This window comes from Danio rerio, chromosome 9 (genome assembly GCF_052040795.2).
Source record: "Danio rerio strain M-AB ecotype USA chromosome 9, GRCz13ab, whole genome shotgun sequence".
Taxonomy (NCBI): domain Eukaryota; kingdom Metazoa; phylum Chordata; class Actinopteri; order Cypriniformes; family Danionidae; genus Danio; species Danio rerio.
The window spans coordinates 35309954-35324348 of record NC_141029.1 but is presented as its reverse complement, the minus strand read 5'-3'; the positions used below and the strand labels follow the sequence as shown (position 1 = coordinate 35324348).

Sequence of the window (14395 nt, the reverse complement as noted above, 5' to 3'; positions counted from 1 at the left end):
GGTGTCCTGCAAATTTTCACTCCAACTTGCCTCAACACACCTGCAAGGATGTTTCTAGAAAGCCTAGTAAGAGCTTGATTAGCTAGCCCAGGTGTGTCTGATTGGGGTTAGAATTAAACTTCCAGGACCGAGTTTGGACTTGTCTGTTCTATACTGTACATTATTTCTGTTAAGTGACAAGTATTTTGTCCAAGCAAAGTCAGACCTTACTGTCCTAAATAAAAATTAAAGCATGATCATATTTTATTTAGGTAAAGTAAGCATAATCTGTAGGCCTTTGCCTTTCATATAAGCCACTTTTGATACCAAATGATCAACTAGAAGTCAAGTTATTATTTGCTGTTTATAAAAACAATTGGATGGACGACAAGACTTTTGTCAGGCAGTGAATATTCACTGAGAAATGGATACAAATATTCATTTTTAAAATGGGGTGTACTCGATTATGTTGAGCACAATATATAAGAGACTGTTTGTTCTGACAAGCATCTGTGCTGGTCGATCTGATTGAGCAGATGTTGATTCATGTGTTAACCTGTCAAACGCAGAAACAGTTTTGCATTGAGGTGACCTTTGGTGATTACAATGAAAGCAATCTGCTTTTGTTGCGTCTCAATGCCGCACTCATCAGATGGTGTCAGATGTCTGTGTGTCTTTACTGTAATCTGCAGTGGTATACAGTATGAGGTATTTTCCCACTCCTGACTTGCCAACTGGGTCACAGCTGATGAAACAAGTCAGGGAATGGGGGAGGATTTTCCTTTAGGGAGGAAGTGAGTTTGAAAGAATGGAGAGGAGTTCCAGGAAAGGAGGAGGCACTTACTGTATTTATGCATGCACACTAATAATGTGATGCATATTGTTGCTGCTAAACATGGTCTTGTGGTTACTTAGCAAGCGTCCAACACACCGGAATGCTCGTTTCCTGTTCTATATGCTCTGTCTCTATTAAACAGAACACAGTTATTTGTTTCACAGGGGGTCGAGCTGAAGTGCTTTAGCTTAGTTGGTTAAATATAATAAAGCCGTCTCTCACATGCTAATTTCGTGCTTAGATTGTGAAACAAAGCATAGGCTTTTCTTTTATTTGACACTTTTGCAGCTCCACAGCCTCTCCAAGTGTTTGATGGTGGGATTTACTGGGAAGTTCTTCCAAGATGTTTTTAATAATTTTTTTTCAGGATGTTTATTTTTATCAGCATGAATCAGGGATTATTAATTGGGGAGCGAGCTAGGGGGCTTGTATCGATGTTAAGTTTTACAACCACACTTTCTACTTTAAAGTTTAAGTAACATATGATTAATTAAACATTAACAGATTTATTAGAGAATCATTTTTAAGGAAATTTAAACATATAAAAGGGTTTCAGGTTGGGCTGTACCATATTGGAAAAATGTAACATTTCAATATTTTGTTATTCTGCAATATATATCCCAATATGAATTCAATTTAATTTATACCTCTATTTGGAAAGAATTTATAGCATTAATTTGATTGTAATATAGTATAAATACTATAAAGAAAAGGATAGAATTAAAATTAAAAGTGTTTCCTCATTTTTACCAGTATATAAGTAGAGTAATTTAATAATAAAAACACAAATAATTGAATAGAATTGATCATTATTAAAGTTACACATGGTATAATTACTTATGTAAGTGTTTTTAAAATCATTATACTGTTACATGCCTTGAAAAACAGATGCAAATGATAAATTATAATGCAAATTTAATATTGCAAATCCTGCGATGTGACTGTTATGTATGACCACATTGCGATATCGATGCCGAAACAATATATCCTGCAGCCCAAGTTTCAGGGGTTCTTTCTCATGCTGTCTCTGATGTTCTGTGCATTGTTTAACAGGTTAGATTTGAGGTGGCAGTTTTAAAACTGTTTTATAAATATAGTTTTATAAATTGAAGAAATGTATTAAAGACATGACAGCGGGCCAAAACTGGAGTCTAATGACTTGCCTTAAAAAACATGCACACAAGAAACTTTTGTTTGTTATAACACCCAGACCTTTTTGAAAAGTCTAAATGAGTATAGATGAATCATAGGAGAGTTCTTGCACTATACTGTATTCTCAAAGCATTTTTAAATATAATAATAGATCTTGACAAAAAGTAAGCAATCATCGTAGCCTCTACCGAATGTTTTTTAAAATATTGTTTTATGCATAAACATATCTCTTGTGGCATCAGAAGGTCAATGCAAAAATGAAGAAGTGGAGGTGTGAATTTTAAAGAGAGATCTCTATCAGCTTTGCACTTTAGAAACACATTTTAAGTGATTTTGATCTGGGAGAACTGTCAGGAAATCCGGGGCCATGCTAAATTTAATGTGGTGGAAAAAACTCTTTATGCATTTTTGCTCTTAACTGAACTTGAACACCACATCTGGTTTGTGAAACAAGTGTTTGACTGTTTTCTCATGGCTGTGTGATTCCTAAACTCCAACAGTTTTAATCACAGATGTGAAGATCAGCGGTGTATGTGTGGTCCTTTATATAGACTTATCTAGCGACACAGATGTCTGATTGCGCACCCTTGAACATTTTTGCTAATTGTGCCAAAACTTGTGTCTGAATTAGCATATAAAGCAATCTAGCTTTTGCTTTTAAAGATGTGTAAGTAAGATCAGAACTTGGATCCGAGCTTGAATTTTTTTGTATAAATTGGGATATTCCAGACAGTAAACTTATGAATAGAATAAATTAATTCCTTGTAGTTTAACATTGCGAGTAGCTTAATGTTGTTAAAGATTATAAATTGTGTATTTTTTTCCAAATGGCCTTTAATTATTTGTTAAACAGTAATTGTTGTGAAATGCAGTTAACATCAGTCTTCCACTTTGTCTTTTCAGACCTGAAGAGAGAAGCCAGTATCTGCCACATGCTGAAACATCCTCATATAGTGGAGCTTCTAGAGACCTACAGCTCTGATGGGATGCTCTACATGGTGTTTGAGTTGTAAGTCTAATAATAACAACTCTAATAAGAGTTGTAAGACTAATGCTGAATTTACATCTTGATTGCAGTTCTTTGCATTTTAACCTGATCAAGATGAAAGATGCTTTCATGCATCAAAATAATAAAAGTATAAAACATGAAAGATCATATTTGTTCATATTATTTTATGATTATTGTATTATTTTATGAGCAAATAATAATGCCTATAATTCAGTGTAACAATAGTTTATATAACAAAACGATCCTGTCAAGCATACTAAAATCAAGTAAATGTTTATTTACAGTGAATATATCTATTTTTACTGTAAAAATAAACATTTATGTACAGTTAATATTTATTGATTCATATAATATAGATTTTTGGCTAAATAACTATGGAACATTATTTAGCTAATATTTGACTTTCTAGTTTCATAATATTTTAAAATGACATGTAGACATCTCGCACATTTATGAAGTGCCAGGAACAACCACAGATTTTTTTATAGTGATGTCAAGGATTAGAACCTCTTTTCATATCTGAAAAGAACAATCTAACAATCTAAAGAACCTTTTTCCTCTGTAAAGAACATTTTGTGCAATGACGTTAAAGGTTCTTCACGGAATCGTCAATCTCAATAAAGAGCCTTTTTCTTTCTCTGTACACTACCTGACAGTAAAAAGTCTTGTTGTCTATCCAAGTTTTAGGAACAACAAATAATTACTTCTAGTTGATCATTTGTTATCAGAAGTATATGAAAGTATATGATGTATATGAAAGGCAAAGGCCTCTAGATTACGCTTTCTGTACCCAAAAAAAATATGATCATGTCTTTATCTTTAATTATTTGATTAGGACAGTAAGGTCTGACTTTGCTGAGACAAAAGTCTTGTCACTTAACAGAAATAATAGTCAAAACATATCCATGTGGTTTTAGCATATGTAAATGAGCAATTGTTTTAAAACATATTTTGAAGCGTTTGGGTCAGTGATCTCTAAAAAGTGTCTCTAAACAAGACATGAATATGCTGTTCCCCGTTCTGAGGAGCCTGCGTATGTTGCTCTCTCAGCAGTTTTGTGAAATAGGATGAGCTTTTTAATTCCTCAATTGCTAAATGCTCACTCATATGCTTATCTGAAGTGCAGAGCCTTTCCAACTACAAAAAAGAAACTTCTATGCAGTGTGAGTTCTTATCTGGAGAAGCGCAGCTGCCTCTCAAGGGATTTTCTTTAAAGGCTTTAGAGACCCAAGCTGACACAAAAGCAGAGACTCTCAGAGCTCTGCTGGCCCCTGGAAACAACACCCTCACACTCTAAGTACAGAAGAATCGGGAGGATATCTCAATCAGGAAACTGTTCATTTGCCACAGTTGACTCAACTTCATAGTTTACTGTTTAGTTTGTTTTGAGAGGTAATTAAAAGGCCAGCACATCTTGTGTTGTTGTGATGTTTAAAGGGATCCTGTTATTGTTTCCAGCTAATCACTAATTACTTCCAAATACTTCCTGCTAAGCTAAATGCTAAGCTGTGTTTGGAATCCATGCATTTATAACAGTGTTTCGGATGACCGTTTTATAGCCAGCTAATCAGTCTTTCGGATTCTGGAGTGCATTAATATTCAGAATATAAATAATTCATTATTTTAAATAAAACAGATGCTTTTATAAATGAAATTATATAAGAATATCACTCCAGACTTGAATGGTCTGTGTGCGCAGTTAACTGCACAACATTTCATATTAGTTGATAATTGTAATAAATAATCCCAAAACCTATAGGCTGGATAAAGCCACATAAACAAAAAAATAAGTACATCATTTGTACTAAGAATATACTATACTAAGATAATACATTTTAGTTTTAAAACGACGTTTTAAGAATGAAAACGATCCCCGTCCACACTGGAGTTTCATCTAGCATTCTAAAAAAGCTCTCCGTCCACACTACACTGCTGAAAACACACATCATTGTACATGCACTCTGGCATGCGCTGAAAGCTGCTATAGCGTATTCTTACGTCTGAGCTCGAGGCAGTCAGCAGGAGCTCTGAGCACACCTGCTCAACTAAGAGCAGCCGAACATCAGCCAGTCCATCCCAAATTTGCCGCTGGATCTCATCGCGCTGTAGTTGTTAAACGCGATCTATAATTCATCTTGTAAAGACTTGTATCTAACGACTCGGTCATTTGATTTAGCCCATATGTTCTCAGGTACACTGATTCCGCACGTTTGACCGATTGCTTGACTTTATTTCCTATATTGTATAAACTTATTGTACTTTATACTTTTAGAATTATTTGTGATTATTAAAATTGTAGCTTAAATTGATTCAATTAAATTGACTTTGTTTTGTTATCAATTTGCATACAGTGAAGATGATGGTCGTATAAATATGTACATGATGCCTTAACAATTTTGGTGTCTGTTATATTTAAGTTTCAAGAATTTCAAATGTTGATAATAGAGACTAAGCCAAAAGAAAATGAATGAGTCAAAAAATTCACTCCCACACAGTTGTCATGAAGGGTAAAATAAGCTATATACACCAAAAACATTTTTTGAACCAGGCAAAGCTTTTACCAGGTTAAGTTGAACATTTTAACATAGCAAAGTACATGACCAGAGTGGAGCAGCAAGAATTTCCAATCTGCTCACCAAGTATTTTCTATCTGCTTTGGGTGTTTAATCTCTCGCTCACTCCTCTCTCCATTCTCACCTGCTTCCCACTCCACGATCGCTCCACAGAAAATAAGGATTTAATAAATACTTTTCTGTTATAAAACAAAATTCTGCCATAATTGCTACATTTTAATGCAAGTTGCTATTATAAATGTCTTCTGATATTACATCAGCTCTTGTGTGGTTTTATTTTTACCATCTCACTTATCATGGTGAGTTCAGAGCGCTTTAATAAGTTAAACTGGCTACAGTTTAGTGCATCCTGTGTCAGACTGACACAGAAATATCAGACTTCTCTGAAAGTATGGTTATTTTACCAGCAATGACAGACAATATTGGTACTACTGATTTGAAAGTTTATGTAAGTCTCTTAGGGCTCTATTTTGACGGTCCATGCGCAGAGCGTAAACGCTTTCAGGGCGTGTCAGGACGCGTTTTTGCTAATTTAAGGACGGGACCGCGGCGCATGTTCTAAAAGGGTTGAGTTTATTTTCTTAATGAGTTATAGGTGTGTTTTGAGAATAAACCAATTAGAATCTCATCTCCCATTCCCTTTAAGAGTCAGCTGCGTCGCGCCAAGAGCACATTCACTATTTACAGGACACAAAGTAAGTCTAAGTGGAAAAAATTAGCATTTCACAAGCAAACAGTTAACAGTTTTTTAACAGAAAACTGTTAAACAGAGCATCTATTGCGTGAGAATGAGAGATAATGGATCACTTTCACTTTCGCTCTTGGATAGGGAAACCTTTACGCACAGACATCAGTTAGTCTATAAATAAATACTTTTGTTTGTTAAGCGCAAATATTAATTTCAAAACTATTTCTAAATTCAGTTCTAATTTCCAGCAAATGAATAAATGAATAAAAATAGCAAAAAAAAATTTGAGCAATAACTCAAAAACCTGAGTTATATCCTAAAACACATGCTGCGCCCCATATGGTCTAAAACCTGACAGGTGGGCAAATCTAAGCTTGTTTTTAATAAAACAAATATAAATATTGATATAATAAATAATACTGCTAATAATAATAACATTATACAAAAGCAAATTGTTATGAATGAACTGAAAAAGCCTCCCGAGATGAAGACATAAAAGCAGTCGTTTTTCATATTTATGTAGGCTAGAAAATAATATGTTTTGTAATATTTTAATCCTTTATATTTATATTTTATATCTATTTTTATTATATACTATATATATCCTTAATATTTACATTTTTTCATATGTAAAGATATTTGCCTATTGCTCTCTTGTGCGTATTAAGCAGTGCGTAAGCGAGGCGCAACTCTGCGCCCGAATTTAGACCGGGTTAGTTTTGGTCTAATGAAAAATCTATTATAGTTTCTCAAAATTTAAACAGCGTAGCGCAACGCCTCAAAACGACTCTTGCGCCAAGCTTAAACTACCAAAAGACTACTGCGCCACGCCTTGCGCCACACTGCGCCGGGTGTATGATAGGGCCCTTAATATTTTAGAGGAAACATGAGCTTGACAACGTCAGATCCTATCAATGTCGTAATGTAAATTGCCCTTAAATAGTGCCTATAGTTGACAGCAAACATTAAACTTTTATAAAAATTTAGTAATCTGTCAAATATAGGTCTTTAAACAGATGCGAAAGCAGTGACCGCAGTGATGTTTAGATGAGGCATCTGTATAGACCTTTAATAGATAATAGCCTGTATTATACTTTTTAGATATAGTGTTGCATTATTTAACATTATTTACTTTTTAATATTTATAGTTTATATATACAATGAAAGCCTCAGCCTAGTTTGGTGATCATTATGCAAGCATCATAAGGATTATCATTGCATTGGATTCACTTTATTCTTCAATAAAGGCTATCAGACTCCCTAGTTTTTCAAAAAAAACTTTTGCAATTTTTTTTTTCTTTCTTTCTTTCTTTTATTCTTTTTATTTATTCTTTTTTTATTATTATTAAAAATGATTGATCTTTGTGGTGGTAATTCCGAAAAATTTGCAGACAATTTTGGAATAAAAAAGATATTATATATATATATATATATTTTATCCCAAAATTGTCCGCAAATTTATCGGAATTACCACCCACCACAAAAATCAATAATTAAAAAAATAATAATTTAATAAATAAATGAATAATATATATATATATATATATATATATATATATATATATATATATATATATATATATATATATATATATATATATATATATTTTTTTTTATATATATATATATATATATATATATATATATATATATATATATATATATATCTTATTCTTATTTAGCATATTAGGTAGCCTACTTTAAGTGTGCAATCTGACACAATGACACAAATCATAAAAATAGAGCTTCTTTATTTTTGGTCTCTTGTCAAGACAAGCTCTAAAACAAATCTGTAAGGGTAGGGATTAAGCCAAAGGAAGTTTGTATAACTCCTATTTTTAGCCACGAGCTTACTTCGTCTTAGGATACACTCCACGGAGCATATGACATTATTTACCTCTCTCTAGACATGCGTTAGGCTTCCGCTATCGTAATATACCTAAAACATGGACTTCCCTAAAACACATCAGTGGCAGGGAAGCGTTTTCTTTCCTTAACTGCAGGGAAAGAGTTAAACAAAATAATTTATTAATTTGACGCACACCATAATACCAGCCTTACATGTAAAGCACAAATAATGTCTTTCAATCCAGTCATGTCCAGTGGCCGTCATTCGTGAACCAATCTCCATCTGTTTCATTGCTCCGTTTGCTCACACTTTCTTTTGCAGTTTAAATCGGATCAAACGATCAATTCACCCCACAGCTTGTCTAATTCCATCTCTGCTTTGACTTCAAATGTAAACCACTCGCGCTTCATTCGCATCTGCTTACTGCACAGGCCTGCCCCATTCCATGTAATGTGAGGGCGCAGGTGAGACGTGATTTTTCTAGAGACACTCAAATACATCACATGCGCTATTTTTGCAACCTCTATAAGTCATGTAAAAATTCAATTGCAAACTGAAATAAATATATTTTGATTATATTGTTTGGAATTTAATGTTTTATGAGAATATTTATGTTTCGTGCAATTATATTGTATTTAAAAAAATAATTTTTTTGTAGGATCTCAAAAATTTGAAAAAAAACAAACTAAGGGGTCTGGGCTATCTTCTTTGATTTGTAAATGATGTATTTTTATAAACAGATTTATGATAAGTAGGCTATTAATAACTGTTAATCTCAGTATGTAAATAGATTGGCTGGTTTGTTAGTTGAATATATCAAATGACTCAATTCTGTGTCTGTTGTGTTTATTATGGAGCAGTGCTGGAGCACGCTCGAAGCGAGAGAAAATCTAGACAGTCCGACTTTCAGAAAACCCCCTCCTCGCTCTGGCCACAATCACACTCAGCTCACATCCTCTGTGGGATAGACTCTTTTTTTGGAGCCAGCCCCCAATGGCCAGTCAATGAATTGCAGTTTTAGTCACATCTGTATTGGCTAACAAGGAAGACAGAGAAGATGCTGCTTTGGCATGAGCTCTAAAGGCACAGCCCTTTTCTGAAAGGGGGGTGGGGAGCTGCAGCTCATTTGCATTTAAAGAGACACACAAAAACTGTTTTTGCTTCCACCCAAAATGGCCATTTCCATCATAGTTTAATCAATAATTTGAGAAATATTTTGTACTGAATCACTTTTCTCCTATTCATTGTATTAGATCAATTTTATACACTTGAATATTAGATCACTTATAACAAGGAGACATAATAGTGCTGTGAAATGAAATCATAAGTACACTTCACAACTGATTATTCCAGCATTCATCTTTAATGATGATGATTTTCTGTCTTTCAGCATGGATGGAGCAGATCTCTGCTTTGAGATTGTGAAGAGAGCAGACGCTGGCTTTGTTTACAGTGAAGCGGTAGCCAGGTAAACACCTATAAAGCCATTCATCTGCTTTTTGTTTCTGTGCTCTACTTTGAGATGTACACCGAGACTGACTGATAAAAGTGAGTTCACCCAGAGAGAAAATTGTCATCATTTACCCTTCTCTCGATTTCCTTTAGTCACTACATGAGACAGATCCTAGAGGCGCTGCGGTATTGCCATGACAACAACATCATTCACCGGGATGTGAAGGTAAATTCAGTGATGTCTCACTGCTTCAGATTACCATGAATTTGACGAAAACCCTTTTTAAAAAAACCCTTTTAGAAAACCCTTACCACTTCCTCTGTTTTAGTGAGAACTAGCAAATTACACATTACCATCATCACACTAAGAATAAACTGCTTCAAAAACAGCTGCTCTTTTCTCATAAGTAGCCTGCAGCCGCCAGTGTTTAGTGGTCAGTTGCTAAGTGATGAGCGCATAACCAGTTGATGTAATTTTAATCAAAGCTCCCACCAATAAACCACAATTAGGCCAGTTTCAGTGTGGATTGAGTCTGTATTTTGTGTGGCAGTTCAAATGGATTAGATCATAAACATTGGATTTGCTCTTCAGTGTTTGAACTTTCAGCAGTGAAATTTAAACCATGCTGAACTGAACTTCAACTCTGAAAACAGGACTGACAGTTTCAATTTACTTGAACTTCTATGTTAAACTGCTTTGACACATCTACATTGTACAAGTGCTATAGAAACAAGGGTTAATTGAAATGAGCAAGTATACAGCAGTGTTGTGATCATTTCCACAAGTCTATTTTTGCTCGGCTGCACAATTAAAAAAAAATTCACAGAGCATTGTTTGCTTGACACACAAATGTAATTTCACCATAAATGTGTGTAATTAAAGTCATGGACAAACTATAGGGGCTTTTGCTCTATTGTGGTTGTGTTTTTGGCCTCAGTGATATTTACAGATGCAAGTTATCTTGGGTAATTTAAGTTGCATAACAACTTTGTCAATGTCTCCACTATTATAAAACACATGATACACTAGGGCTGGGCAAGATGACAAAAATGTCATATCTTGGAGTCCTGATAACGTTAGAACCTTTCTGTAAATCCAATCAATTAATAGATTATACTAATAACTCATTTCTTTTAATTAGGCTAAGGCTTTAATTAGACTTATTAGGCAAAAAGGTTTGTTCTATAACCAGTTGATAAAACAATATCTTAAGGAGGCTAAGAATATTGATATTGAATATTGATATTAATAATATTCATATTGCACCACCCTACAATACAATACACAATGAAAGATTGAAAAATCAATAATAATTGTGTAACTAGTAAAATCATTATAATTAACAATGTTTGAATTTGAAATCAAAATAAGGGACAAATGGAGAATTAATAGTTGTATTTGGGGTATACAATGAGCCACTGATCAGTGATGCTTATTGCCACCACATCTTATCTGAAGGCACAATGAGTATATGTATATACTTAATTACTGCAATAGTTATGTCATGGTTTGCACCTGGTTTGTCTTAATCAAAACAAGAAGCTTGAATATAAAGTGGATATTTATAATAATAAAAGACAACTTTAAACATTTATAGATGATTTTAAAAATAAGAATAATAATTGACATTTTTATAGTGCTAGTTGAACCTAAATGTCTCCCTGTTTGTTTTCAATCAGTAGTTTCATCTACACTACCATTGAAACGTTTAGGCTTAGTAAGATTATAAAATAATGCCTTGATTAAAACTGCTTTATATTGATCAAAAGTGACAGTAAAGTGATTTTGTAGTGTCATCTCAAATAAATGCTGCTCTTTGCAACTTTTATCAAAGAATCCAAAGATATCAAGCATAAAATCAGTTTTTAGCATCTATGGCCCCGTTTACACTAGTGCGTTTTAGTTTAAAGACTGCGTTTTAGAATGAAAACGATCCGCGTCCACACTAGCGTTTTACCCAGCATTTCTGAACTGCTCTCCGTCCACACTAAAACATTGAAAACCCACATCACTGAAAAACACTGAAAACCCACATCACGTGACCACACACACACTCTCGGGCAAGCGCTGCAGCATTTCTGCCCAGATGAGAGCTGTGCTGGTCGGACTGCTCATCAAGCATAATCTCACTTTATTTGCCAAACGTGATATTTAATTAATCTTGTTTTCTATATCTAACAACATATTCTCCAACTTTGGTTTTTTGAATCGAATACTTGTTCACAGGTAACGTGTTTTGGTTAGGATAAGTTAATAATTAATGGAACCACGTACATTCTGTATATGGACTGATCGCTTGCCTTTATTTCCTATAATGTATAAACTTATTGTGCGTTATACTCTCATAATGGCTATTATTGATTATAAACATATAGACATATAGACATTCAGCAAAGCAGAGGATTTGTTTCGTATTTTCAATGAAAATGAAAGGAGGCAGGGATGTTATATAGGCTCTGTTTTATTATAAATATGCGTACAGTAAAGATGCAGCACGACGCCTCAGCATTTCTGCTGTCTGTTCAGTTGTTAATATCAAAATGAAAATAGGCAGTTTTCTTAAAGGGGTGGTCTAGAATGTTGTTTTTAAGGCTTGGTTGTGTTAATAAGATGTGTGCTTATGTTTTACTTAAAGGAAATCGTGTTATTTTTTCATAAATCTCACTTTGATTATACACAGCTACTCGGCTAACATAAAAACGACATATTGCATATTTCCTAGTTCCTCTAAAAGGCCCGCCCTGAAGTGACTGATTGGTCATCATCATAATGTGCTGTGATTCGCTGATCGGCTCCACGTCACGCCCTGACAAGGCGTTTTGTGTAAACAGTCAGTCAGTCAACACGTGTCTGTAACGAGTGAAAATGGGATGCGGCTCCTTTAAGTGTTTCTGTGCCTTTTAGTGTTTATGTGTGTGTGTGTGTGTGTGTGTGTGTGTGTGTGTGTGTGTGTGTGTGTGTGTGTGTGTGTGTGTGTGTGTGTGTATTATGAAGTATCTGTAACACGAGAAGCGCATGTGCGCGGGAGAGATATTTATTGTTCTTTTTCTCTCATGCTCGGATTAAGTTATTTTCTGTGGTGACAGAATAAAGCACAAGATGTGAGATGAGACCTTTTTGAGCCTGGATTGATTTGTTTTTGATGTTACACTCCAGTTGGGAAATCATTGCTGTTTTTTTTTTTTTTTAAATCAACGCGTTACAGGACTTCCTTCACGCATATGCGGAATATGCCTGTGTAAGAAGAATGAATCGTTCACATATCTTTTGCGACTTTATTGTCCGAGTTATAAAACGCATAGGAAAGCTGCCTATAGAGAAAAAACTCTGCCGTCTCACACAGAGAGACGCAGGTGCTGGCCAAGAGTGCGTGTATGTGTGTGTGTATGTGTGTTTACAGCAGTTTGATAAATATGGATTTGTAACGTTAGCGGTTACCATAATTTCCCGTTGTTTACATCTTTGCTACAACACACTGTTAAGGTTAGACACTGTACATGTCATGATCAATTTTAACAAATAAAAACACTTACAGGTCATGACTCAGAGTTCACAGCGTCTCCTTGCTCCATCTTTGAGGAGATTTTAGCCGAATTCAGCACTGAACTGGGAGAGATTCTGGAAGCTGCGTTTTGTCAAATCATGCTTGCTATGTATTTTATAGTTCTCTGGAACATAATTACTATTGAACTGTAAGCATTTCTGTGTTTGGGTCGTGTCATTTGGAAGCCCAACAACAGAAACAGAACGGCTCTGTGGAAACAGCATGATGGCGTTTCTCCCTCTGCAGTAACATTACAGCATCTCTGGCCACGGCGGAGATATTTTTTGTAGTCCCCAAAATTCGTTAATTGTAGGCGTTGCTAAGCTAACTCTGTATAAATCAAGGTCTCCCTTTGCATTGAACTTTGAGCATTTTACATTCAGAGATGCTGTTTATGTTCACACAGCTACATTACACATCAACTGAAGTTTAAAATATAATATCGTAGTGGACCACCCCTTTAAATCATGTTTTCATTTTATTGTTGAGAAAGTGAAACAACGTTGCCAGGATGATGTGAATAAGGTTATAAAGTACACTGTTCCCTTTGAAGATTTACCGGACATGTCCTCGAGGGTCTGTTTTCCTTATCAAACTTGCGAACTCTGAACTGTGTGTAAGCTACTTAAAAAATTGAGGGAAAAGCCCCAATCAGATAGGCGAATGTGGGCAGCCCCTCCTCCGTTTTCTGATGTCTCCGTTTTTCCCCATCCACACTGAAACGGAGCAGCAGCGTTTCAGAATGAAAACGGCCTCTTCAGCGTTTTCAAAACGCTCCGTTTTCATCGCTCGAAAACTCCGGCGTAGTGTGGATGGATGGCGTAACCGTAGCAAAACGTATACGTTTTAAAACGAAAATGCATTCGTGTAAATGGGGCCTATAAGAAAGGTTCCTTCCAAATTAGTACATAAGAATGAGTTTTGAATGATCTTGTAACACTGAGGTATTGTAATACATTTTTACAATGCTGTTATTCAAATATCTTTGAATGGTTATGTAAAGTCGAAGTCAGAATTATTAGCCCCGCCTGTTTATTTTTTCACCAATTTCTGTTTAACAGAGAGATTTTTTTCTAGGCATAATAGTAAACATAACAGTTTTAATAACTCCTTTCTAATAACTGAATTATTATATCTTTGCCATGATGACAGTAAATAATATTTGACTAGCTATTTTTCAAGGCTTAAAGTGACATTTAAAGGCTTAACTAGGTTAATTAGGCAGGTTAGGGTAATTAGGCAAGTTGTTGTATAACGATGGTTTGTTCTGTAGACTTTCTTAAAAATATATAGCTTAAAGGGGCTAATAATTT

At 34.7% G+C, this 14395-nt stretch overlaps 1 protein-coding gene across 50 annotated transcripts in view; it reads left to right on the top strand.

Annotated features, from left to right (window-relative positions):
• The window catches only part of caska (calcium/calmodulin-dependent serine protein kinase a), a 243950-nt gene that overhangs the window by 160140 nt on the left and 69415 nt on the right, over nucleotides 1-14395 (top strand). For all 50 annotated transcript variants that reach the window (NM_001423569.1, XM_087265936.1, XM_087265930.1 and 47 more), the window contains exons 3-5: nucleotides 2870-2975; nucleotides 9476-9553; nucleotides 9691-9763. In NM_001423569.1, coding sequence (NP_001410498.1) covers nucleotides 2870-2975; nucleotides 9476-9553; nucleotides 9691-9763 — 257 coding nt within the window. The remainder of the gene's footprint in view (nucleotides 1-2869; nucleotides 2976-9475; nucleotides 9554-9690; nucleotides 9764-14395) is intronic.